Below are 22880 nucleotides of genomic sequence, written 5' to 3'. Positions count from 1 at the left end.
AAAAATGCACAGATGGTGGATTTGACAATTCCTTAACTCATCCCCTATACCTGGACACTTTGATGCATCTGTGATTTCCCTGGTGTTTTAAGCACTTTTCAACAGTAAAGATCACAATACATTCATGCCTTCTCAAATTGTGCAACTATTGTCTATGGATGGTAGTAAATCCTCCACACAGCATCCAACCAACAAGCTGGAGGTTTTCAACATACTACAACCCCCCAAAAAACATGAAATCAAGACTATTGACATTTGGGCAACAAAGAACAAAAGCTTCTTTTTAATAGCAATAACAATTTTTTTTTTCTGGATTAAATTTTAGTGGTTTAAAAGAAAAAGGGTTAGGTCGGGTCAAGTTCGCGCGGTCTCAAAGAAGGCTCAATACAAGGTAATTGCTACAGATGAGGAGAATAGCAACATGATTTGCGTGGGAGGGCTCCCATAATTGAAGCTGAAGCTCCACTGATCTTATTCATGGACGATCTGACAGGAAAAGGCAGCCAGGGCAGAACAATAAAAATTGATTGGCTCTGCCGGGTTGATGGTGAAATACTGCCCCTTTCTTTTCTTCTCTCTCCTCTCCTTCCTCAAACCAATTTCTGAATTCCAACAGTATTGTTTGCAAACTATATTGCAAAAGTCATGCTCTTAAGAAGTTTTATTTTGGGGGATAGGAGGAGGAGTAGAGGGAGATAATGGGGGGAAAAGATAAGTTGCCATAGCTTACATCAGCAGTTGTCAAACTTTGAGTCTCAAGGCTCCTTTACACTCTGAAAAATTATTGAAGACCTCAAAGAGCTTTTCTTCATGTGGCTATATCTATCAATATTAACTATATTAGAAATTAAAACTGCTAAAATTTTAAAATATTTATTAATTCACTTAAAACAACAATAATAAATCCATCTCATGTTAAGATAACATATTTTTATGAAAAATAACTATATTTTCTGAAACAAAGAAATTAGTTGGAGAGTAGCATTGTTTTACATACTTTTGCAAATCTCTTTAATGTTTGGCTGAATACAAGACAACTTTCTTCTCATATCTGCCTCCACATTCAATTTATTGTGATGTTATTTTGTTTGAAGTATAGGAAGAAAATCTAGACTTTCATAGTTACATAGTTGGAAAAAAGAGGAATATGTTAATAGACAAATAACATCTTAGTATTATTATAAAAATATTTTTAGTTTTTAGACTTTCTGAAAAGGTCTCAGGGACCCCAAAGGATCCATGCATCATGCTGTGAGGACCACAGATCTAATCCTCTTCATTTTAAAGATGAGGAAACAGTTGAGGGGAGTGTTATTTTTAATTTTCACTAACTTTACTTTCTATAACTTCATGTAAGTCTTTTCATATTTATTTGTATTCTTCACTTATCATATTAATGGCATGATACAAAATTATGTTGCTATGACACAATTTATTCTGCTCAACCAAATTGTTGGATATGAACATTGTTGTTAAGTTTTTCACTATTACTAAATAAATCAGCTAAAAATATTTTTGTAAATGATAAATGCATCTTTTGCTCCTTTTAATAATATTCCAAGTACACACGTCCTAGGCACTTGCTAATCCTGGCATAACCCTAGGTGTCTCTGAGACATAAAGCATGATCTGTTTTCTAACTCATTTCGTGTTCCCAGGCAACATACTCCAAATCAGAGGACTTTAACTTCCCTGAAACTCCACATTCCTGCTGAGCTACAACTTTGAGCCAAATAGGCCAGAGTTCTCTACAATTAAGAAACAAGTTTTCCTGGAAATAGCAAAGAGCAGCTGCCTGAGCCTGACTCACTTTTCTCTAATTCACTGACCCAAGATCTCACATGCCTTGCCAAAGATTCCTCAAAGTACAAGAGGGAACAGAGGGATGGGTAATATATATGCATGTCACAGTTTCCCCATCTGGTCAACTACTTCTAGACGTTGAATTTGATTCAACAAATAGTCATTAAGCAGTCTTGCTGTTCCTTGCATGTGACATGTCATCTCCGGACTCTGTGCCTTTGCATTGGCTGTTCCCCATGCCTGGCATGCCCTCCCTTCTTCCCTCTCTTGTAAATACTTGGTTGCTTTCAGGATTCACTTCAGTGCTGTTACCTTCAAAAGACCACCTCATTTCCTCCCCCCACCCCAAGACCATCTTATACCTGTTCTAAAAACTTTTAAAACTTAAACCTTATCCGTGAATGTTGTATCCCCACTCTCCTTAGGCCCCTTCCCACAATTAGAATGTAAAATATTTGAGAGCAGGAACTGTGTGGCTTTTGTCTTTGTATTCCCTCAATATAGCACCTGGCAAGAAATTAGTAAATGCTTGTCAGCTGATTGATGATTGATTGATTCCCTAAATTGCTTTCTGAAAATGGTACAAGAGAGGCAGTGAGGGTTGTGCAGAGAGAGCTAGCCTTGGGGTCTGGAAGCCCTGGGTTCAAGTCTGATCTCTGATACCTATTGGCTGTGTGGCCCTGAGCAGTATACTTAACCTCTCAATGTCCCAGGAAACTCTAAAACTGTGAATCTAGTAAGAAGTGCTGATGTGCACTGGTAGAGTGAGTTTCCTGGTGAGTTCCCTACATGAATGAAAACACAGATTTGGTTAAAAGAAACACACACACACACACACACACACACACACACACACACACACACACACCCCAATAAGACAACAAATCCTAGGTTCAAATCTGGGGGGATTCATCCATACCTCAGAACTACGAAAGTCTCAGAACCATCCTGGCATTGGACTAGTGCATTGCCTTGAAAAGTGGATGATTTGAATAATTCCACCCAAGTCCTTAAGGACAGAAAATTTAGGACGAACTGGGCTGTGTTGGGTCATTCCTCTGACAGCTAGGAAGTGCCCCTGGGATAGGCAGAAATGCAAAGGCCATTGTGATTTGTGCTATAGGAGTTTCATGTACTAGTTTAGGGAAAGAAACATCAAGGTAACAGTTACCGTGAAGAGCTCCAAGGGTAAAAGGTTGGGAGTGCCCCAAACCTTCCACCTGGCTGAGCTGCATGGGCTGGTGTCCTATTCTGTGAATTCCTCCCCAAACCACCATTTGAGGAAGCTGGAATGCCAGCCATGCTCTCTGGCAACTGGAACCAGCCCATGCCTCCTTGGACCACTTCTCCACCTTACCCCCAAGTGGGGACCTTCCCCAACCACATGTCTTCCCCACAAACTCTTGCTAGCTCCCTTTAATGCTTTTGCTGTCTTCCCCCACTAGAATGTCAACTCCTTGACTTTTTCTTTTTGCTTGTATTTATGTTCTCAGAACTTAGCACAATGCCTGGCTCTTAAGCACTTAACAAATGCTCTCTGTCTTTCTCTCTGACTATTTCTTTCTCTATATCTCTATCTCTGTGTCTCTCACTTGTTCTTGCTCTCACTGGCCCTCTCTCTCTCTCCCTTCCCCCTCATTCCATCCCTCCCTCCTTCACCCTTTCCTTCTCTCTCTCTGTCTCCCTCTCCCTCCCTCCCTCTTCCCCCCTCTCTCTGTCTCTAGCTCTCTCTTTCTCTCTCCTTTGTGGAGAGCTCTAACCCCAGCTAGATCAGTAAAGGGCATCCTTAGTATTATCCTACGTGATCCAGGAGCATTGCTTGGAAACTACAGGACACATGACAGGATGCTAGAAGACGACACTGTGAAACTCCATTACCACAGTGGAGATCACTGCAGAGAAGGGATCTAGGACCTGCTAAAGTAGGATCCCAGTATGGAAAAAACTCTTGTCCCGATACTTGGCATGGGCTCTGTAGAGCTTACCATTCATTTAGAAAGCATATTTTTTTAATGCTTCTTTTTCTATCAAAAGACATGTTTATGCTATAGAGACAAATTGCTATCAGGTCTGGAATGAGTATACTCCCATGATGGGTGCTGACTTGGTGACTGTGCTTCTCCACCCCACCCTCAGATTTCTGGCCTGTTGTTGTTGTTTAGTTGTTTCAATTGTGTCTGACTCTTTGTGACCCCATTTGGGGTTTTCTTGGCAGAGGTACTGAGTTACGGCCAAAATCAAGGGTCCTCTGTGTCATTGGCTGAAGGCTCAGTTCAGGAAGGGCTGAAGTAAGAAGCAGTTTAAATAGAGTCAAAGGCAGTGTGGCATCATGGGGAGAGTAATGGACTTGGGTTGCTCAACTTGAACTGCTGAACTTTATTGAGATCACAGGGTATGAGTGAATCCCAGGGCTGTCACTCCCCCGTGACCTAGGACAAGTAATATCACTTTTGTTGTTTAGTGGTTTCCGACCCTTCATGACCCCATGGACCATAGGGTCCATGGGTTTTCTTGGCAAAGATGCTGGAGTGGTTTGTGCCATTTCCTCCTCCAGTGGATTAAGGCAAACAGAGGTTAAATGATTTGCCCAGGGTCACACAGTTAATGAGTGGCTGCGGCTGGATTTGAATTTAGGTTTTCCTGATGCCAGGCTCGGAGTTCTATCCGCTGAGCCACCTAGCTGCCTCCTAATTTCACCTTACAGGGCTCTAGTTTCCACATTTGTGAAGTGACAGAGGGGGTGTACTCAATGACTTCTAAGGGACCTTCTAGTTCTCAATTATGATTTCTTTCTTTTAGTGGGATAAGGCTATCAGTTAACGTGAACAAAGTCTTTAGAAGAATCATCCATGGTGGTCAGTTCATAATTTATTGATTTTGGCCTATAATTGGACCCATAATTTGCATATGTATATGTGTATGTTTTATCTTCCCAATTTAGATTGTATGTTCATCAAAGGCAGGATCCCCTTACATATATCCCATAGAGCAATTAGTATACTACATATAGTAATATATACCATGTATGAACTAGGTATTATATGCTTGTTCAGTCATTTTTCAGTTGTGTCTGACGCTTTGTGGCCCCATTTAAGTTTTTTTGGCAGAGATACTGGAGTGGTTTGCCATTTCCTCCTCTACCTCTTTTTACAGATGAGGAAACTGAGGCTAACAGGGTTAAGTGACTTGCCCAGGGTCACACAGCTAATAAATGCCTGAGGTCAGATTTGATCTCATGAAAATGAGTCTTCCTAACTCCAGGCCCTGAAATCTACTGCACCGCCTAATCTACTTCCCCACCTAGGATTTGGACTACATGGCCTTTGAAGTCTTTTCTGGTTCTGACAAGCTGTAACTACATCCAGTGTATGCCCAGTTAGATCCTATGGGAAATACAAAATAAGTAAATAATGCACATTCCCTTGCCTATGAAACTTTGGTTGGAGAGTGTATTATGTCCATGAATCAACTAGAGAATCATATAAGACAATACAAAATAAAGTTTTCATTTGGGGCACAATAAGGTCATAGCACAAACAATTAACTACCATAGCTTTCCTTTGGGAATAGCTAGTTTTAGTTCATTTCTGAAACTTACTGGAGGAAGATCACCACCCAACCCCAAGCCCACCATTTGTAGAATAGTCAAAGAGATTCCGGCTTCTCAATTTAGCCATCGGAGGTCTGCAAGAAGGCATTGTGTGTAATCTGGTACAAAGAGCCCAAGCTTTAGTTAGAGTCAGGAGGCCTGGATTCAAGTCCCAACCTCTACTCTTCCTGGGTGTGCAACTTTGTACAAGTGACTTAGCTTCTCCTTTGTTAGATGGAAGCCTGCCTCACAGAGCTGCTGCCCACAAAGCATTTTGCAGACCTTCAAGCCCTTTGTAAGCAGGAGCTATAATTGTCTTGGAAGGATTTTTGGAATGTGTCGAATGATGCCTTCCATTTACTAGTGGATGGGAATAATCAAGTGGAATCCATTGGAACATTTACAAGTTAAAAAAAAAAAGTGACAAAAAGTGATAACAGTGAGTTCAGAATATAGAGCAACTTTACAGCAGAGTAGTCATTTTAAACTTGGGGGAACCACTCCCCTGGGCACTGGTGGGGTTAAAAGGTGCTCAAATGAGAAGAGGCTGCTCCCTGAAGGTCTATCAGCTTCCTATGCTCAGAGGCTCCATTTCATCAGTTCACCTAAGAGGAACCAAGGTTTGGGACACAGCTCCTCGCAAACCAAGCTCACAAGAGATTGGTTGGTAAATTAGAATGTGATTTATTAGTTTGTAATGAGAAATATAATTGCTAAGTGACCAAAATACTTATATCATTTGGTCAATAGATTCTTTCTTTTCCAAGCAGAGATGTCCACTCAGGAAATGAAATTAAGATGTGAAGCCTTCTTGATGGGCATAAGGTCCATAAAGGGAATTGGATGATCTTAATGGACAGGGCCATAACATTATGGGATCCTTATGTTTCCATCACCACTATTAGGAATATATGGGCAAAACAGAGAAGACTTGGCCTGTCAGGACACTCTCTTGATTAGGTAAGGCTGGAAAAAGACTGCAATATTCTTAGTTTGGGCACTCTTTTTTTTTTTTTAAGATATCATATTAAAAGTTTTTGCCTCATAATTCTATTATACTAGCATCATTTCCAATAATTACAATTAATTAGGACAAGTTCATTAAACAGTTATATTTCATATACTTTGTCATATGTGAGTTATATTTTAAATGTTAGTTCATAAATTATTATATATTTGTTATATATTATATACCTTATACATTGTTTTATATATTAGTTTATATGTTTATGTAACTTATCATATATTAGTTAGGATTTATATGCTAGTATACCTATTATTACACATTTATTATATTTTATGTACCTTATCATGCATTAGTTATATTTAGCATATTAGTTTACACATTATTTGTTACAGTTTGGTCTTCTTGATGAGGTTTGGAGAAAATCCATTGATACATTTGATAAAGCGCCTCTGGAGGATCAATAAAACAATGTAGACAAGAATTGTATAGGGTGAAGAGGTGTAAATGGGTTGCTATCTGCCCTTATGATGAGTATGTTCATATCGAAGGGATCACAGTTCATTGTATTGCATGTGTGCTCAATATCAAGACCCAATAAAACTCCCATCTCCATTATTTGTCAGCCACTAGTATATGCTCTCTTCTCCCTGTTCCTTTTAACTTGGCCACTGCGAGAACAAATGGCCAAATGAGTATGGCACAGTTAACAGTTTAGTAGTAGTTTGATTAGCACTGAGATAGGCTAAAGCACCACTGAATTCTTTTATGTGTATTTCAATTGGCTTGATTGCAGGAATGACAAGACTCACACAGGATGAGCAGGCCTGGGGGGGACCGATGGGGGTGGTGCTTCTATCTTCAGCATTGGAAGGAAGATCCACATCTGTAAGATCACAGATCCATTGAGTATTTGAGCTTGTCTGGGGACAATACATTCCTAGCCATGCCTAGTTTCCAGAAGTTGTTCAATTCCATTCCATTCAATTTAGCAAATTTGGAAAGGAGGGGTAGATCATTGATTTATTTTTTAAAAATTCATTATTTCTTTATTTTTAATGTTCATTTAAAAAAATTAGAGGTTCCAAATTTTCTTCCTTTCTCCAGCCCTTCCCCTGAGAAGGCATGCAATATGATATCAATTAAATATGTGATGTAATGCAAAACATATTTCCATATTAGCCACATTTGCAAAAAAAAGCAAGAAAAATAAAGTGAAAAAAAATGTTTGCACTTAGACTTCATCAGTTTTCCCTCTGGAGGTAGATAGCATTTTTCATCATGAGTCCTTCAGAATTTCACCAAATGTTTTAAACGAGCTTTTATGTGGAAGGCACAGGGCTAGGCACCGGGAACAGAAAGACAGAACAAAACAGTTCCTGCCCTAAAAGAGTTTACATTCTACTGGGGGAAACAAGATGCATAGATAAGTAATAAGTGACTATTTGGTTTATAAATTTTAATTCCACTTTTTTTGAATGGAAGAAATTTATTTTCTTTCCCTCCTCTTCTCCTCCCCCAATTTAAAGGGGGGGAAAAAAACCCTTGCAACAAATGTAAAGAGTCAAGCAAAACAAATCCACTTTGGCTTTATATATACATTTCAATCTGCACCCTGATTTCATCACTCTTCATCACCAATCCTCTGGAATCCTAATTTATCATTGCATTGATCAAAGTTCTTAAGTCATTCAAAATTATTTTTACAATGCTGTTATTGTACAAATTGTTTGAGGGGTTTTTTTTTGTTTTTGTTTTTTGTTTGCTTTACTTTTGCTCACCTCTGCTTCAGTTCATAAAAGTCTTCCCAGGTTCCTCTCAAACCATGCCCTTCATCATTTCTTATAGTATAATATGATTCCATTACATTGATACACTATAATTTATCTAGCCATTCCTAATTGATGAGTACCCCTTAATTTCCATTTCTTTGCCACCACAAAAGAGCTACTATAAATATTTTTCGTATATAGGGATCATTTTCCTTTTTTTTAAATCTTTTTAGGACATAGGCCTAATTGTGTTATCATTTGGACAAACTGTATGTACGGTTTAGTAACCTTTGGGGAATAGTTCCCAAATTACTTTCCAGAACAGACTGACCAATTCACACCTCCACCAGCAGGACATTGACTTGCTTGTTTTCCTGCAGCTCCTCAGAATTTCTCATTTTCTTGTTTTTTTGTTTTTTTTCTTTTGATCAGCTTTGCCAATATGATAGGTATGAAGTAGAACCTCAGAGTTGCTTTAATTTGCATTTAAATAATTGTTAGTGATTTGGAGCACTTTTTCATAGAGCTATTAATATCTTGAATCTCTTCTTTAGAAAACAACTCATTCATATTGCTTTGACCATTTATTATTTGTGGAATGGCTCTTATTCAAGAAATGATCATTTGAAGAGGGAGAAAGCATTAATTTGACTAATGATCCCCCTGTTCTCTCTGTCCTGGGTGCCTTGTGTGGAAGTGCATCATTCCCTGAGACAACCTACCAGAGGATGAGGGGCTCTGGCAGCCTGGAAAAACTGATATGATCTTAGGCTGTATTAAGAGAGGAAGGAAGGGGGGCCAGAATGAGGGAGGTGATCTCCTACTGTACTATGCCCTGGTCAGACTATATTTGGAGCATGGTGTTCATTTCTGGAAGCCAGAGGGATATTTGTAAATTGGTTCATGTCCAGAGGACAGTAACCAAGGTGATAAGAGAGATGTTGAGACGGCTGGAGACTGCCATCTAAGCTAATAAAAATAGGCAGCTAAGTGGAATGTGGGATAGGGCACTAGGCCCAGAGACTGGAAGATCTAAATTCAAACTAGGCCTCAGACCCTTACTAGTTGTGTGTCCTTAACAAGTCACTTAACCTCTATTTGCCTCAGTTTCCTCAACTATAAAATGGGAATTATAATAGCACCTACATCCCAGGTTTGTCATAAGAATCAAATGAGGTTATAATTATAAAGCACTGAGCACAGTGCCTGACACATATTAAGTACTATATAAATGCTAGTTATTGTTAATAATGGCTACCATTTATATAGCACTTTAAAGTTTGGAAAGCACTTTACAAGTATCTCATTTGGTCCTCACAGCAGCCCTATAATGTTGATGCTATTATTATCCCCATTTTACAGTTGAGGAAATTGAGGCAGGCAAAAATTAAGTGACTCACCCAGGGTCACACAGCTAGTGTCTGAGTCAGGATTTGAACTCAGGTCTTCCCTGAGTCCAAGACCAGGGAACTACAGCCTAAAGGAAAGACTTATTCTATGTTACACAAAACCAGGCAAGGGACCTTTCCATTTCATCTAGCACAATGACTGCCACACAGAATGTGTTTAACAAATGCTGGGTCATTGCTAGTCATCCTGACCCATGTCTTGCTACTGGACTGAGACGACTCTGGAAGAGAGAGTGAGGCTGATAATTCTGCACAGCCTTGCCTCATTTAAATCCAACCCACTTGCAAGTTAAGACATCACTCTCCTGATGTCATTGGTCCTCTTCCAGAACGAAGGACCAACACCAATGTTTAACAAATAGTAGTAGATTGATTGATTGATAGTTGAGAAGCAGACATGCTACGTTTGCTTAAAGACCTCCATGAGGAAGAGTGGGCTTTGTCTAGAACCAGCCCATTTCACTGTGGGATAGCTGGAGTCCTTAGCAAGTTTTGACTTGCATCAAGCCTGAATTTTTTTCTTTTCAGTTTCTACTCATTGCTGCTGGTTCTGCCTCCAGGGCCAAACCAAACAAATCTAATCCCTCTTTCACAGGACAGCCCTTCAAATACTTCCAGACAGCAGGCATGATTCTCTGGAATCTTCTTTTCTCCAGACTAAATATCTAGCTTGTCATGTGGAAAAGGGGTTAGATTTATTCTGCTTGGTTGCAATGGCAGAGCTGGTGGCAATGGGGGGATGTTTCCCAAAGGCAGGCTCTGGACTGATATAAGTAAAACTCTCAAAATTAGAGCTTCTTCAAGGTGGTATGTGGGTTGCCTCAAGAGAGAGTAAATTCTCCATTACTGGAGGTCTGGAGGCAGATACCTGTTGGAGAGGATATGGAGATGGCTTCGGCTTAGTTTGGACCACAACCATGACCTTTGCTGTCTCTTCACACTGTTAGGATTACATTTCTTAACCAGGAACCTTCCAACAACCCCATCCCATTCCATCTCTATTTTAGCCACCATTTAATCTGGAATACATGGTCCTCACCCACATATACATCTTATCTGTGAGTATGCTCCTTATGAAAAGATGGCCCTCGAGGGCCATAAAATGAACCTGGATTATAGTAATTAATCACTTGACATTTGTCACTCATTTGAATCACAGTATCTTTGGGCCAAAGTCAACACAATGATAATAGCTCACATTTACATAGCACTTGCTTTAAAGTTTGCAAAGTGCTACACACATATTAACTCATTTAATCCTTAAAACAACTCTATGAGAAAGGTGCTATTATGATCCTCATTTTACAGATCAGAAAAAAGAAGCTTAAGAGCAGTTAAATGACTTGTCCAGGGTCACACAGCTAGTAAGCATATGAGATAGAATTTGGACGCAGGTCTTCCCGAATCCAAATCCAGTACTATCTCTCAGGTACAAGTGGCTTTTACTTCTCTCTAGTTTTTTACAGACCGAGCACCAGATGGGATTTCCAGACCCTCAAGGAGTGGTGGAGAAAATATCCCTGGACAATTCACAACCTGGAATTGGAAAGCCTTTTACTAATTGGAATCTAACTGAAGATAAATGAGAAGCATTTTCAATGTTCTGTTAATCAACTGTATTTATAAACCTAAAAAGTAAGCTACTATATTATTAGGAAATAGGTGGTGGACATAATAGTAGAAACAAAAGATCTTCATCAGGAAGAAATGCAAAGGAGCCTTCCTTCTTGGCCAAGCTGGGTTGTGGGGGGAGGTGAAGACATGAGAAGAGGGCAGCACTGATGGAGTGAATCAATAGTATTTACTGTGCTTAGGAATCTTGTTAACGTTGAATTCTGCCCACATATTCTTTGGATCTGGAAGAGATTCTTTTTTGTAAATTGGAGTCTTGGAGGATGCTATAAGGTCAGTATATAGTGTCTGTAAGGGTTTTTTGGGACCCCAGATAGCCCTCATTGGCAGTCTGTACTTAACGTTTTCTAAAGGAGAAAAAAATAGAAGGAATGAATGAACCTGGGAAGATTTTTAAGCTTTTTTTTTTTTCTTTTTGGTGGAGGGAGGGGAAGATATCCAGATTTCTCTGAATCATACAGTTACTTCAATAAACATTTACTAAAGGGGCAGGTAGGTGGTACAGTGGATAGAGCACCAGCCCTGAAATCAGGAGGACCTCAGTTCAAATCTGGCCTTAGACCAAACACTTGACACTAGCTGTGTGACCCTGGGCAAGTCACTTAACCCTAATTGCCTAAAATAAATAAATAAACATTTACTAAATGGCTACTTTATGCAACTGACTAGAGGCAGGAGTGAGGGAGAGAGAATATTTGCAAAGCACTTAGCATAGCATCTAGCACTTTTGTGTGTGTGTGAGGCAATTGGGGTTAAGTGACTTGCCCAGAGTCACACAGCTAATGAGTGTTATGTGTGGGAGGTGGGATTTGAACTCAGGTCCTCTGATCCAGTGCTCTATCCACTCCACCACCTAGTTGCCCCTCAGCATCTAGCACTTTAAGTGGGTATTTAATAAATGCTCACTCCCCTCCCCACAATTAAGCCCAGTAAAGTCAATATCTGATTGTTTCATGAATCATTCAGGCTTCACCTTGTTTTCCCTACCATTTGGTGGGTTTACTGCTTATCAAGACTTCTGTTTTTGTTCAGTAGTTTCAGTCATGCCCAACTCTTTTTGCATCCCATCTGGGGTTTTCTTGGCAAAGATACTGGAGTGGTTTGCCATTTTCTTCTCCAGCTCATTATATAGATGAGTAACTGAGGCAAACAGGGATAATTACTTGTCCAAGGTCACATAGCTAGCAAACGTTTGAGGCCAGATTTGAACTTCTGAAGATGAGTCTTCCTGATTCTAAGCCCAGGGTTCTATCCACTGTGTCACCTAGCTGCCTATTAGGGGCTCCACCCATGGGCTAAAGAGGAATGAGTAGACTCATGAGTCTATTCTGGTCTTGCTCTGGGGAAAATGGTGATGGGAAATAAAGCTAAAATCCAAAGCCTAGTATGAAGTTTTTCTGACTGTATGCCCAGTAACCTCATTAGCTTGACTGGGGAATCCTCTAGTTTATTAAGGGACTAAAAATGGCCCATACTCTGTAATCTCATAGAGTTGGTTGTGGGATTAGTTCTCCCCTTTTTACATAATGAGCTACGAATTTCCATTATCCATGCCCTGTAATGACAAACGTTGATTGAACACACTCTGACTGATGCCCTAAATAACAAAAAGAGATAAACAAGGGGTGGTTTGAGTGGCTTGTGGAAGGAGAAGGGCAGAGCTGATGGTGGGGGTCATTTACATTTCAGAAGGATTATTCTACTTTATAAAGAGAATCTTGATTCAGGGCAAAATGTGCCTACCTTCAACCCCTGAGCATTTATAGTTTTGTTTAATGATCTCATCTGCTTGTCAGAAAGGTTGGGTACACAGTGGATGATAAAGCATAGGAAAAAGATACAACTGATAAGCCTGAAACCAAAGTAGTAGGAGTCACTGCTGGTTGAAGACAGATAAGAAACGCAGATTAAAGCATTCCAGAAACTGGAAAATAAGCCAATTGGAAACTAAAATTCAATTTCCCAGATGATTTTTTTAAGGGGCATACTTCCAGGTATGCTGTTCTGTAAGAAAATTCTAGAAATTATGAGTTAATATTTCAGAAGAGAAAAAGTAAATTGTGGACATTAGAAAAGGATTCTTCCCTTTACAGAATAACTCATTTCAGCGGTCCTTCAGAAAGCTAGCCCAGCACATTTGAAATATGATTCTAGCCAGCTATTGTACTCCTGTGATCCACACTACTTGGGAAGCTGAGGCTGGTGGGTCACTTGAGCTCGGGAGCTCTGAATGGTAGTAGGGCCAAAGCTGATCATGTAATCTCACCAAGACTGGCACCAATATGGTGATCCCTGGGAGCAAGGGACTACCAGGCTGCCTAAGTATGGGCAGACTGGTCTAAGTCAGAAATGTGGTAGGTCAAAGCTCCCATGATAATCAGCAGTGGGGCTGGGCTCATGAATGGATGCTGCACTTGCAGGCTGGGGGAGATAGGGAGACCTAGTCCTAAAAAAAGAAAAGGAAAGGAAAGAAAAGAAAAGAGAAGGAAAAAAAAAGTATACCAAAGGTTGATGCAAACAAACTCTTCATTACATAAAGGAATAAAATAGCGAGTTCACTGTCACTGGTAGACTTCAAGCAGGGTCTGGATGATCACTTGTGAAGGATGTAATTGAAGGGATTCCTGCTCAGACACTGGTTGAACTGGATGACTTCTGAGGTCCCTTACAATTCTGAAGTTCCATGACATCTGCTTGAACTTCTAAAGGATTTGTATGACTGAATTCTGTGTGACATGATAATGCAACCAGAGGCTCCATTAAGAAATTATCATGTTCAGAACAAGAAAGATATTCATTCTACTGTACTTGACTGGGCCACACTTGTAGTGTTGTGGCTCAGTTCTGGATGACGGATGAGTTGAAATGATCCAGAGAAGCTAGTCAGGAAGATGAGAAGCCTCCAACTATGGCATGTGAGTATCAATTGAAACCATTAGGGTGTCTTCACCTAGAGGATAAATATTTTAGAGGGGCTTAATTGCTGTCTTCAGATATTTGAAGGGCTGTCCTGTGGAAGAAGGATTAAATTTCAGAGGGGAGAATCAGAATCGGTAGGTAGAAGTTATAGTGTGGTAGATATTAGTTTAATAGAAGGAAGAAATTCTAATTAATCAAAGGAGTCCGAAAATGAACTGGATTGTGAGTTCCTCCTCATCACTAGTAGAGCTTAAGTGGAGTTTGGATGATCACTTTAAGGGATATCATAGGAAGAGGTCATCCATGACAGTTGATGGACTGGATGACCTCTAAGGTTCTTCTCAACCCAGAGATTGTATGAATCTGTGAGAAGTCCATTGGCTCATTTTAATGAGTGATCCCAGGGTGTACAGAGTAACAGAAATAGAGTACAGCATATATAGAGTAACAGAAATAAGGTATCAGAGCCGGAAGGGACCTTAACAATTGTCTAATCCAACCCTCTCATTTCACAGATGAAAAGACCAAAGAGGTTGAGTGTCTTACACACAGGTAACAAGCAGCAGAGCCAGGACCAGAGCTCAGAGCTCTGGAGTTCCAATGCTCTTTCCACGCCAAGCTGCAGGCTTGATTTAGGTTGGTAGCATTAACAACAAAGGCTGAAGTCTCCGGGATCTTGATGGGTTCCTGGACTCAACTGAGAGATAAATGCAAAGAAATCATGCCTATATAACTATTTCTATCAATTATGGAAACTAGCTAGCTCTCATTCTAGGTGCCTGGTTCTCCTTACATTAATGCTAACATAAAGTTAATACAAAACTGGAAGAATTGAAGTCATCACTTTTAATTAAGGCAAATTGGATGGGTTAAACAAGTCACAGCCATATACAGTGCAGTTTCCTTGAGGCAGCTAAGTGGTACAGTGAATAGGGTATCAGGCCTGGAGTTAGGAAGACCTGAGTTCAAATCTGGCCTCAGACATTCATTAGCCGTGTGACTCTGAGCAAGTCACTTTAAAAAAAAGTTTGTCTCAGTTTCCCTGTCTGTAAAATGAGGATAATAATAATGCCTACCTCCCAAGGCTTTCATGAGAGTCAAATGAGATTAATATTAGTAAAGCACTTAGCATAGTTATGGGTACATATTAGGTCCTATATAAATATTAGCTATCATTATTAATAATAAGGATGGTGATAACTGACTTTTACATGATGCTTTAAGGTAAAAAAAACCCCTTTATCTACATCATTTCATTTGATTCTCAGAACAATACCATCAAATAGGTATTGTCTAGTATAATTATGATAATAATAATAGCCAGCATTTATAGGGCAGCATGAGGTTTGCAAAGCACTTTACAAATATTATCCCACTTGATTCTCACAACAACACTGGGAGGTAGGTGTTATTATTATCCCTATTTTACTGATGAGGAAACAGGTAGACAGAAGTTAAGGGACTTACTCTAGGTCATACAGCTAGTAAATATCTGAGGTCTGATTTGATCTCAGATCTTCCTGATTCCAAGTCCAGCTCTCTATCCACTGGGCCACCTAGCTATCCCTATTGTGCGGATAAAAAACTTAGGCTAAAAGTGATTAAGGGACTTGCCTGTAGTCACACAGCTATCAAATGTCAGAGGTGGCATTCACACCCAGGTCTTCTGGACTCTGTAGCCAGCATGCTATCTGTTCCACCATAAAATAAACTGGCCAGTTAGTATGTAGTAAGCATATATAGAAAGTGCTGTACTATAGATCTGTGAGATTGCTCTTATCAAGATTATCACCATGCTTCATTGAGGCAGGGAGCACCAGCTATCATCTGAACCACAGCAGAAACAGTGACAATGTACCAGAGATGGGAATGTGCTCACATTGCTTCAGCTACTAGTGAAGACTGTAGGGGCTGAGAGATCATTTCAATGCTGTAAGAATTTATGCTAAATTTTAGACAAGGAAAGATGCTGGAGGTCATACAGGCAGTTAATGGCAAAGGCAGAATTTGAACCCGCATCTTCTCTCTTGAAATTCAGGACCTTTCCCATTGCACCATGATGTTCTTCCCTCCAACTCAGAATGCTGTGGACTGAGGCTATGGACACCTTTATTCAGTCCCAGCCAACTCTACCTTTCATATCCGACCTGTTGACCCTTCCCCATGAGGCCCATCCTTGTTTTGGTCCTTTCCTAGACTTCTCTTGCATTTTCTCTTCTCTTGTTGTAAACACAGGCTATTCTGAATGTTTGAAGGATGTTTATGGCACATTCCATGGGGTGGCTCCAGTTATACTTAGCACCAGTCTATTCACAGTCTTTGCTCTTAAAACACCCTCAATCACTGTCCATTCACTAGAGCAGGATCTGGTTCAGGCCTTTAAACCCACATTCTTTGGACCAGATCTATCTACATGAAGCTAAGAAATGGGGCTCTTTCTCCTTTTGAAAAATGGATGCCTACAGGTAGTCAATGGTCATCATGAGGACCAATAATGAGAAGATTCAAGGCTCAAGCCAAACCTGAATTGTTGGTCAGCCTGGGCAGCTCCCAATCACTTGATCTACACTACGCAAAGACTGGCTCCTCTTCCTGGTTTAGTGGGCAAAGTGCCAGAGTTGGATTCAGGATGTTACATATTTAAATCCAGGTTCTGATCTTTACTAATGGGTGACTATGGGCACAACCCACTGACCTGAGTTTTGGCTTGTTCATCTATAAAACGGGGATAAGAAAAATGCCTATAGTATGTACCTCACAGGATATTAAGAGGCTCGATTTAGGTAATATATGAAAAGTACTTGACAAATCTTTATGGAGGGGCAGAGCTGCATAATGCATAGAGAGCCAATCTTGGGATCAGAACAAATCCATGTTAAGTTAGGTCTCAAACATGTGCTGGCTATGTGGTCCTAGTCAGGTCATTTAATCTCCTAGTACCCTCAGGCAACTCCCCAAGATGACTAATTACAAAAGAGTTGCTAATCTATATAGGTGGAGGGAGTTTTCATACTAGGATTTCTTTATGCCAATGAAAAATCACAGGTTAAAACCAAAAGAACCCCCCCACCCCCCGCAAAAAAAACCCCAACACCAGAAAAAGCATACTACAGTGTCAGTTGGCATTATTTCACCACTTTGGCTTTATTCTTTTGCATAAGGCAAGAAGCTGACTTTTCCCAAAAGATTTGGCCAAGAATAAAATGATGCCTGAAGCTATAGGCAGATCTTCTCATTCTTCCATTACCAATGCCAGTCAGAACAAGAAATATCTGGGAATCTGGCAGAGGGCAGAGAAGGGGATGTCCATTGGTACAGCTGCTGCTTACTCCCTCTACAACTCTGGGCAACTCACCTCGCTTTGCTAGGTCTCAGTTTCCTGGTCTAGAAAATGAATGGTTGGGTTAAACTAGATCTATTGTCCTTTCCAGCTCTAAATCCTATGATCCAAGAAGACTAAGTGTTACCTAGGTCCCAAAGGGCATGGAGGACAGTATCTAAGTAGTAAGTCAGTACTAAGCCTACCTAGCAACTCTCCTCTGCTTTGTGTCTTCCCCAAGGAAGTTTCACCCCCGGCTCTCCTATGGTGCTAGCCCTCTCCACAGTGAACTGATGGGGCAAGAGGCAGTGTGGTGCAATTGCCCTCGGAGTCAGGAAAACCTAGATTCAAATCCCACTTCTGACACCCACTGGATGTGGGACTCTAAGAAAGTCACTGAACCTTTCCGTGATCCCAGCCAACTCCTGAAACCTGAAAATCACAGAGCAGGCCGGTCTATACTGGTTAATGCTACCAACCTAAAACAAGCCTGCAGCTTGGCATGGAAAGAGCATTGGAACTCCGGAGCTCTGAGCTCTGGTCCTGGCTCTGCTTCTTATTACCTGTGTGCAGGACACTAAACCTCTTTGGTCTTTTCATCTGTGAAATGAGAAGGTTGGATTAGACAATTGTTAAGGTCCCTTCCGACTCTGATACCCTATTTCTATTAATGAGGAGGAAATGGGTGGGATGCAACCAAATTTAAACTGCTTGAAGGGCCTACATACAATGGGATGGATCCTTAAAAAATCTGGATGACCCTAAGCAGGAAATACAGTAGTAGAATGGTCAGGAAAAGGGATAAATGGTAGAGGACAAGAGGATTTTGTAGAGTCAGTAAGGTGGTATAAGTACTAAGACCTGGATTCGGGATAATCTGAGTTTGAATCTTGCTTCAGACATTTACTGGCTGTGCAACCTGTGTTAGTTTCTTCATCTATAAAATGGGGATAATAATAGTCCTTGATTTGGAGGGTTGTTGTGAAACTAAAATGAGGTGATAGGTGTAAAGTGCTTCACAAACCTTAAAGTACTATATAAATGTTAGCGATTATGATTATTGTTATGATGATGATGGTGATGATTATTTTGTTGAGGATGAGGGGTGGTAATGGTGGGGAGGGTCCTATCCAAAAATTTAAAAAACATGCTTGGGAACTCCCAATTTTAGGTTGTGGGTGGTAGTGGTGTTTCTTATGCCAGGAGATTCCAAAAGATATCCAACCTGCTTTGATGTCCTCATTGATTTCTGTAGACTTGTATTTTGAGTTTATCGACCTGATTGGAAGAGGCAATGGATTACATTAGTTAGACTTTTTGGCCCTGGAAGAAGTGACGGCAAGAAACAGCCTAGTGGCTGATCATCATATACTTAATGACACAAGTCACCAGAGAGTCCTAACAATGTCCTGGTTTTTCTTTCCACAAACATAACCCTCAAATCGATCTTGCCTCAGCAAATTTCCTGGCTCCTCTAGATGTTTTTCAGCTGAACTCTGAAAACTAACATTCCACATGGCTCATTGGGCAAGGTATTATTTCCAGGATGAAAATTTGAATGTGTCTATACTGACATTTCCCAAGTGTTGTGTTAACAATGGCATATTTCTGTTGGCTCAGAGGATATGATCACTGGAGTAAATGAGTTGGATTCAGGATTTCACACGTTCAAATCCTGGTTCTGACATTTACTACATGTGACTATATATAGGTTTACAAAGTTCTTTAAAAATATGACCCTCACAACAACTTTGTAAGGTGGGTATTATTATTATACCCATTATATGAAAGAGGAAACCGAGACTGACAGTGGTTAAATGACTTGCTTAGAGCTACACAGATAGTAAGTATTTGAGACAGGATTTGAATTCAGCACTCTATTCATTGTACCACCTAGCCAATTTCATGCATAACACCTCATTTGATTCTCACAACAACCCTGAGAGGTAGGTATTATTATTACCCTGATTTTACAAATGAAAAAGCTAAGGCTTGGAGAGATTAAATGATTTCCCCAGGGTCACATAGATAGCATCAGTCAGGATTTTAAAGTGGGGCATTCTGTATGCAAATCCATTACTCTTATCTGGTGCTAACATCTTAGCCAATGGAAATATTCCACCATTGACACACCATTCAGCAAACATCTTAGCCAATGGAAATATTCCACCATTGACACACCATTTAGCAAACCAACCTAACTCTATACCACCTAGATGTAAGCATTTATTAAGCACCTACTATATGCCAGGCACTATGCTACCTCACAGAGATGTTGTGGTGTTCAAATGAGAATATATATATATCTATATTTTTTCTATATATATATAGCTATACATACATATATATATATATACACATACATATATGTATATATGTATGAATGTATATAGCTCTGGTCCAACCCCCTCATTTTACAGAGGCCTAGAGTAGTGAAATGATATATCCAAAGTAACACAGGAAGTAAACAATAGACCTGGAACTCAAAACCAAGTCTTCTATCTCCCTAAATCCAGAATTCTTTACCAATGTTGCAAGTTTTTGGCTGTGGATTCTTTTTTTCTAATTAATTAATTTATTTTTAGTTTTCAACATTCACTTCCATAAGATTTTGAGTTTTAAATTTTCTCCCCCTCCTACTTCTTTCCCCCCACCCAAGACAGCATACAATCTGATATAGGCTCTACATATTCATTCACGTTAAGCATATTTTCCCATTAGTCCTGATGTAAAGAACAATTAGAACTAATGGAAGGAACTAGGACAATGAAGCAACAAAACAAAACAACAAAGAAAAAGGAGAGCAAAGAGCATGCTTCCATCTGCATTCAGACTCCAGAGTTCTTTCTCTGGGTATGGATAGCATCTTCCATCATGAGTCTTTTGGAGTTGTCTTAGATTCCTGCATTGCTGTGAAGAGTCAAGTCTATCAAAGTCAGTCATCCCATAATGTTGCTGTTACTGTGCACAATGTTCTCCTGGATCTGCTCATTTCACTCTGCATCAGTTCATGTAAGTCTTTCCAGGTTTTTCTGAAGTCAGCCTGCTCATCATTTCTTACAGCACAACAGTATTCCATTACATTCATATACCACAACTTGTTCAGCCATTCCCCAATTGATGGGCATCCCCTCAATTTCCAATTCTTGGCCACCACAGAAAAAGCTGCTATAAATATTTTTATACATGTTGAGTCCTTTTCCCATTTTTATGATCTCTTTGGGATACAGACCCAGAAGTGGTATTGCTGGGTCAAAGGGTATGCACACTAGCCCTTTGGGCATAGTTCCAAACTGCTCTCCAAAATGGTTGGATCATTTCACAATTCCACTAACAATGCATTAGTGTTCCAATTTTCTCATATCTTCTCCAACATTTATCATTGTCCTGTTCTGTCATATTAGCCAATCTGATAGGTATGATGTGGTACCTCAGAGTCATTTTGATTTGCATTTCTCTAATCAATAGTGACTTAGAACATTTTTTCATATGACTATCAACAGCTTTAGTTTCTTCCTCTGAAAACTTCCTGTTCATATCCTCTGACCATTTATCAATTGGGGAATGCCTTGTAGTCTTTATAAATTTACTTTGTTCTCTATATATTTTAACAATGAGGCCTTTATCAGAGACATTGGTTGTAAAAATTCTTTCCCAGTTTTCTACTTCCCTCCTAATCTTGAATGCATTGGCCTTATTTGTGCAAAAATTTTTCAATTTGATGTAATCAAAATTGTCCATTTTGTATTTCATAAAGTTCTCTATCTGTTGTTTGGTCATAAATTCTTCCCTTCTCCATAGATCTGAAAGGTAAACTATTCCTTACTCTTCTAGTTTGCTTATAGTATCAGTCTTTATATCTAAATCCTGTACCCATTTTGACTTTATCTTGGTATAGAGTGCATAAGATGTTGGTCTATACCCAGTTTCTGCCATATATTTTTCCAGTTTTCCCAGCAGTTTTTGCCAAATAGTGATTTCTTATCCTAGAAGCTGGAGTCTTTGGATTTATCAAATAGTGAATTAGTATAGTCATTGCCTGCTGTGTCTTGCATACCTAACCTATTTCACTGATCTACCACTTTATTTCTTAGCCAGTACCAAGTAGTTTTGATGATTGCTGCTTTATAATACAATTTAAGATCTGGTATGCTTAGGCCACCTTCCCTTGCATTTCTTTTCATTAGTTCCTTTGTTATTTTGGACTTTTTGTTCTTCCAGATGAATTTTGTTATTGTCTTTTCTAGCTCTATAAAATAATTTTTTGGTAGTTTGATTAGTATGGTACTGAGTAAGTAAATTAATTTAGGTAGAATTGTCATTTTCATTATATTAGCTTGGCCTACCCATGAGCAGTGTGGATTCTTTAATTGGCCACATTATCTCAATGGGTACAACTTTGAAAAGAAGAGAAAAACATTTATTAAGTGCCTACTATGTGCCAGGCACTATACTAAATGCTTTACAAATCATTTGATCCTTACACCAGTGTTGGGAGGAAAGTGCTATTATTATCCTCATTTCATAGTTGAGGAAACTGAGGCAGAGAGAAATTAAGTGACCTGTCCAGGGTCACACAGCTAGTAAGTGTCTGAGGGAGGAATTTGAATTCAGGTTTTCCTGACTCCAGGACCAGTTATTCTATTCACTGTGCCACCAGCTGCCAAGGACTCTCCATATCCCTGGATATCTGGAGCACAGCTTCTAACACCCTTTAGCCTCTGATGCTAAACGTGGAATTCAGTTACTTCCAAGTTATCAAAGGAATCAGAATGCCTCATTGCTCTGTTATACTAGAAGAAAGAGAGAAAGATAAGAAGGCCAACTTATCTTCTCATATAATATTCCCGTTTATGAAAAGAAAATATAGCAAAATTTTAAGTGTCCTTTTTTTCTTATGCTGTGAATTGGGCTTTTAAATTTGGCTCTCTTTTGGGGTGGGTCTCTTTCACCTGTGGGCCAAGTCTGTTCACCTTTGGGTCTTACTTAAGTGGGTTATTATTTTTTAAAGTACACAACAAAATATTTATAGTAGCACTTTTTTAGTGACACCAAGGAAATGGAAATGAAGTAGATGCCCATCGATTGGGGAATAGCTAAACAAATTGTAATACATGAATGCAATGAAAGATTCTTGTTCTGTAAGGACTTATGAAAACGATACCCAGAGAGGGGCATGGGGAAGATGAAATAGATGCAAAATAAAGCAAGCAGATTCAGGAAAAAAAAATACAACTACAACAATGAGAATGCGAAGAGTAACGACAAAACAAATAAAAATGAATTCTGTGGAATTATAACAGCCAAGTTTGTCCTGAGCAAAGAGAAGAGAAGGCATCTTCCCCTGCTTCTTGCAGGATAGCTATGGGAGTGGAACACTACATATAATATCAGAGTGTTTCAATATCTTGATTAGTTTTGCTAAACCCTTTCCTCTTTCCTTTTTTATTATTTGTTCTAAGGGATGGCTCTC

At 39.6% G+C, this 22880-nt stretch overlaps 1 protein-coding gene across 2 annotated transcripts in view; it reads right to left on the bottom strand.

Annotated features, from left to right (window-relative positions):
- DNM3 (dynamin 3) overlaps window positions 1-22880 on the bottom strand; it is a 689813-nt gene that overhangs the window by 4519 nt on the left and 662414 nt on the right. The window contains exons 24-25 of one of the 2 annotated variants that reach the window (XM_027868461.1): window positions 18633-18685; window positions 6757-7242 (exon numbers count right to left, since the gene is read on the bottom strand). The exons of the other annotated variant lie outside the window; for it this stretch is intronic. Of the exons in view, the coding sequence (XP_027724262.1) occupies window positions 7016-7242; window positions 18633-18685 (280 nt within the window). The 3' untranslated portion in view covers window positions 6757-7015. Of the gene's footprint in view, window positions 1-6756; window positions 7243-18632; window positions 18686-22880 lie in introns of those variants that run through there. 2 annotated transcript variants of the gene reach the window in all.

Source organism: Vombatus ursinus, unplaced genomic scaffold (genome assembly GCF_900497805.2).
Source record: "Vombatus ursinus unplaced genomic scaffold, bare-nosed wombat genome assembly UNPS02014789.1, whole genome shotgun sequence".
Taxonomy (NCBI): domain Eukaryota; kingdom Metazoa; phylum Chordata; class Mammalia; order Diprotodontia; family Vombatidae; genus Vombatus; species Vombatus ursinus.
This window is presented reverse-complemented; position numbering and strand designations above follow the sequence as displayed.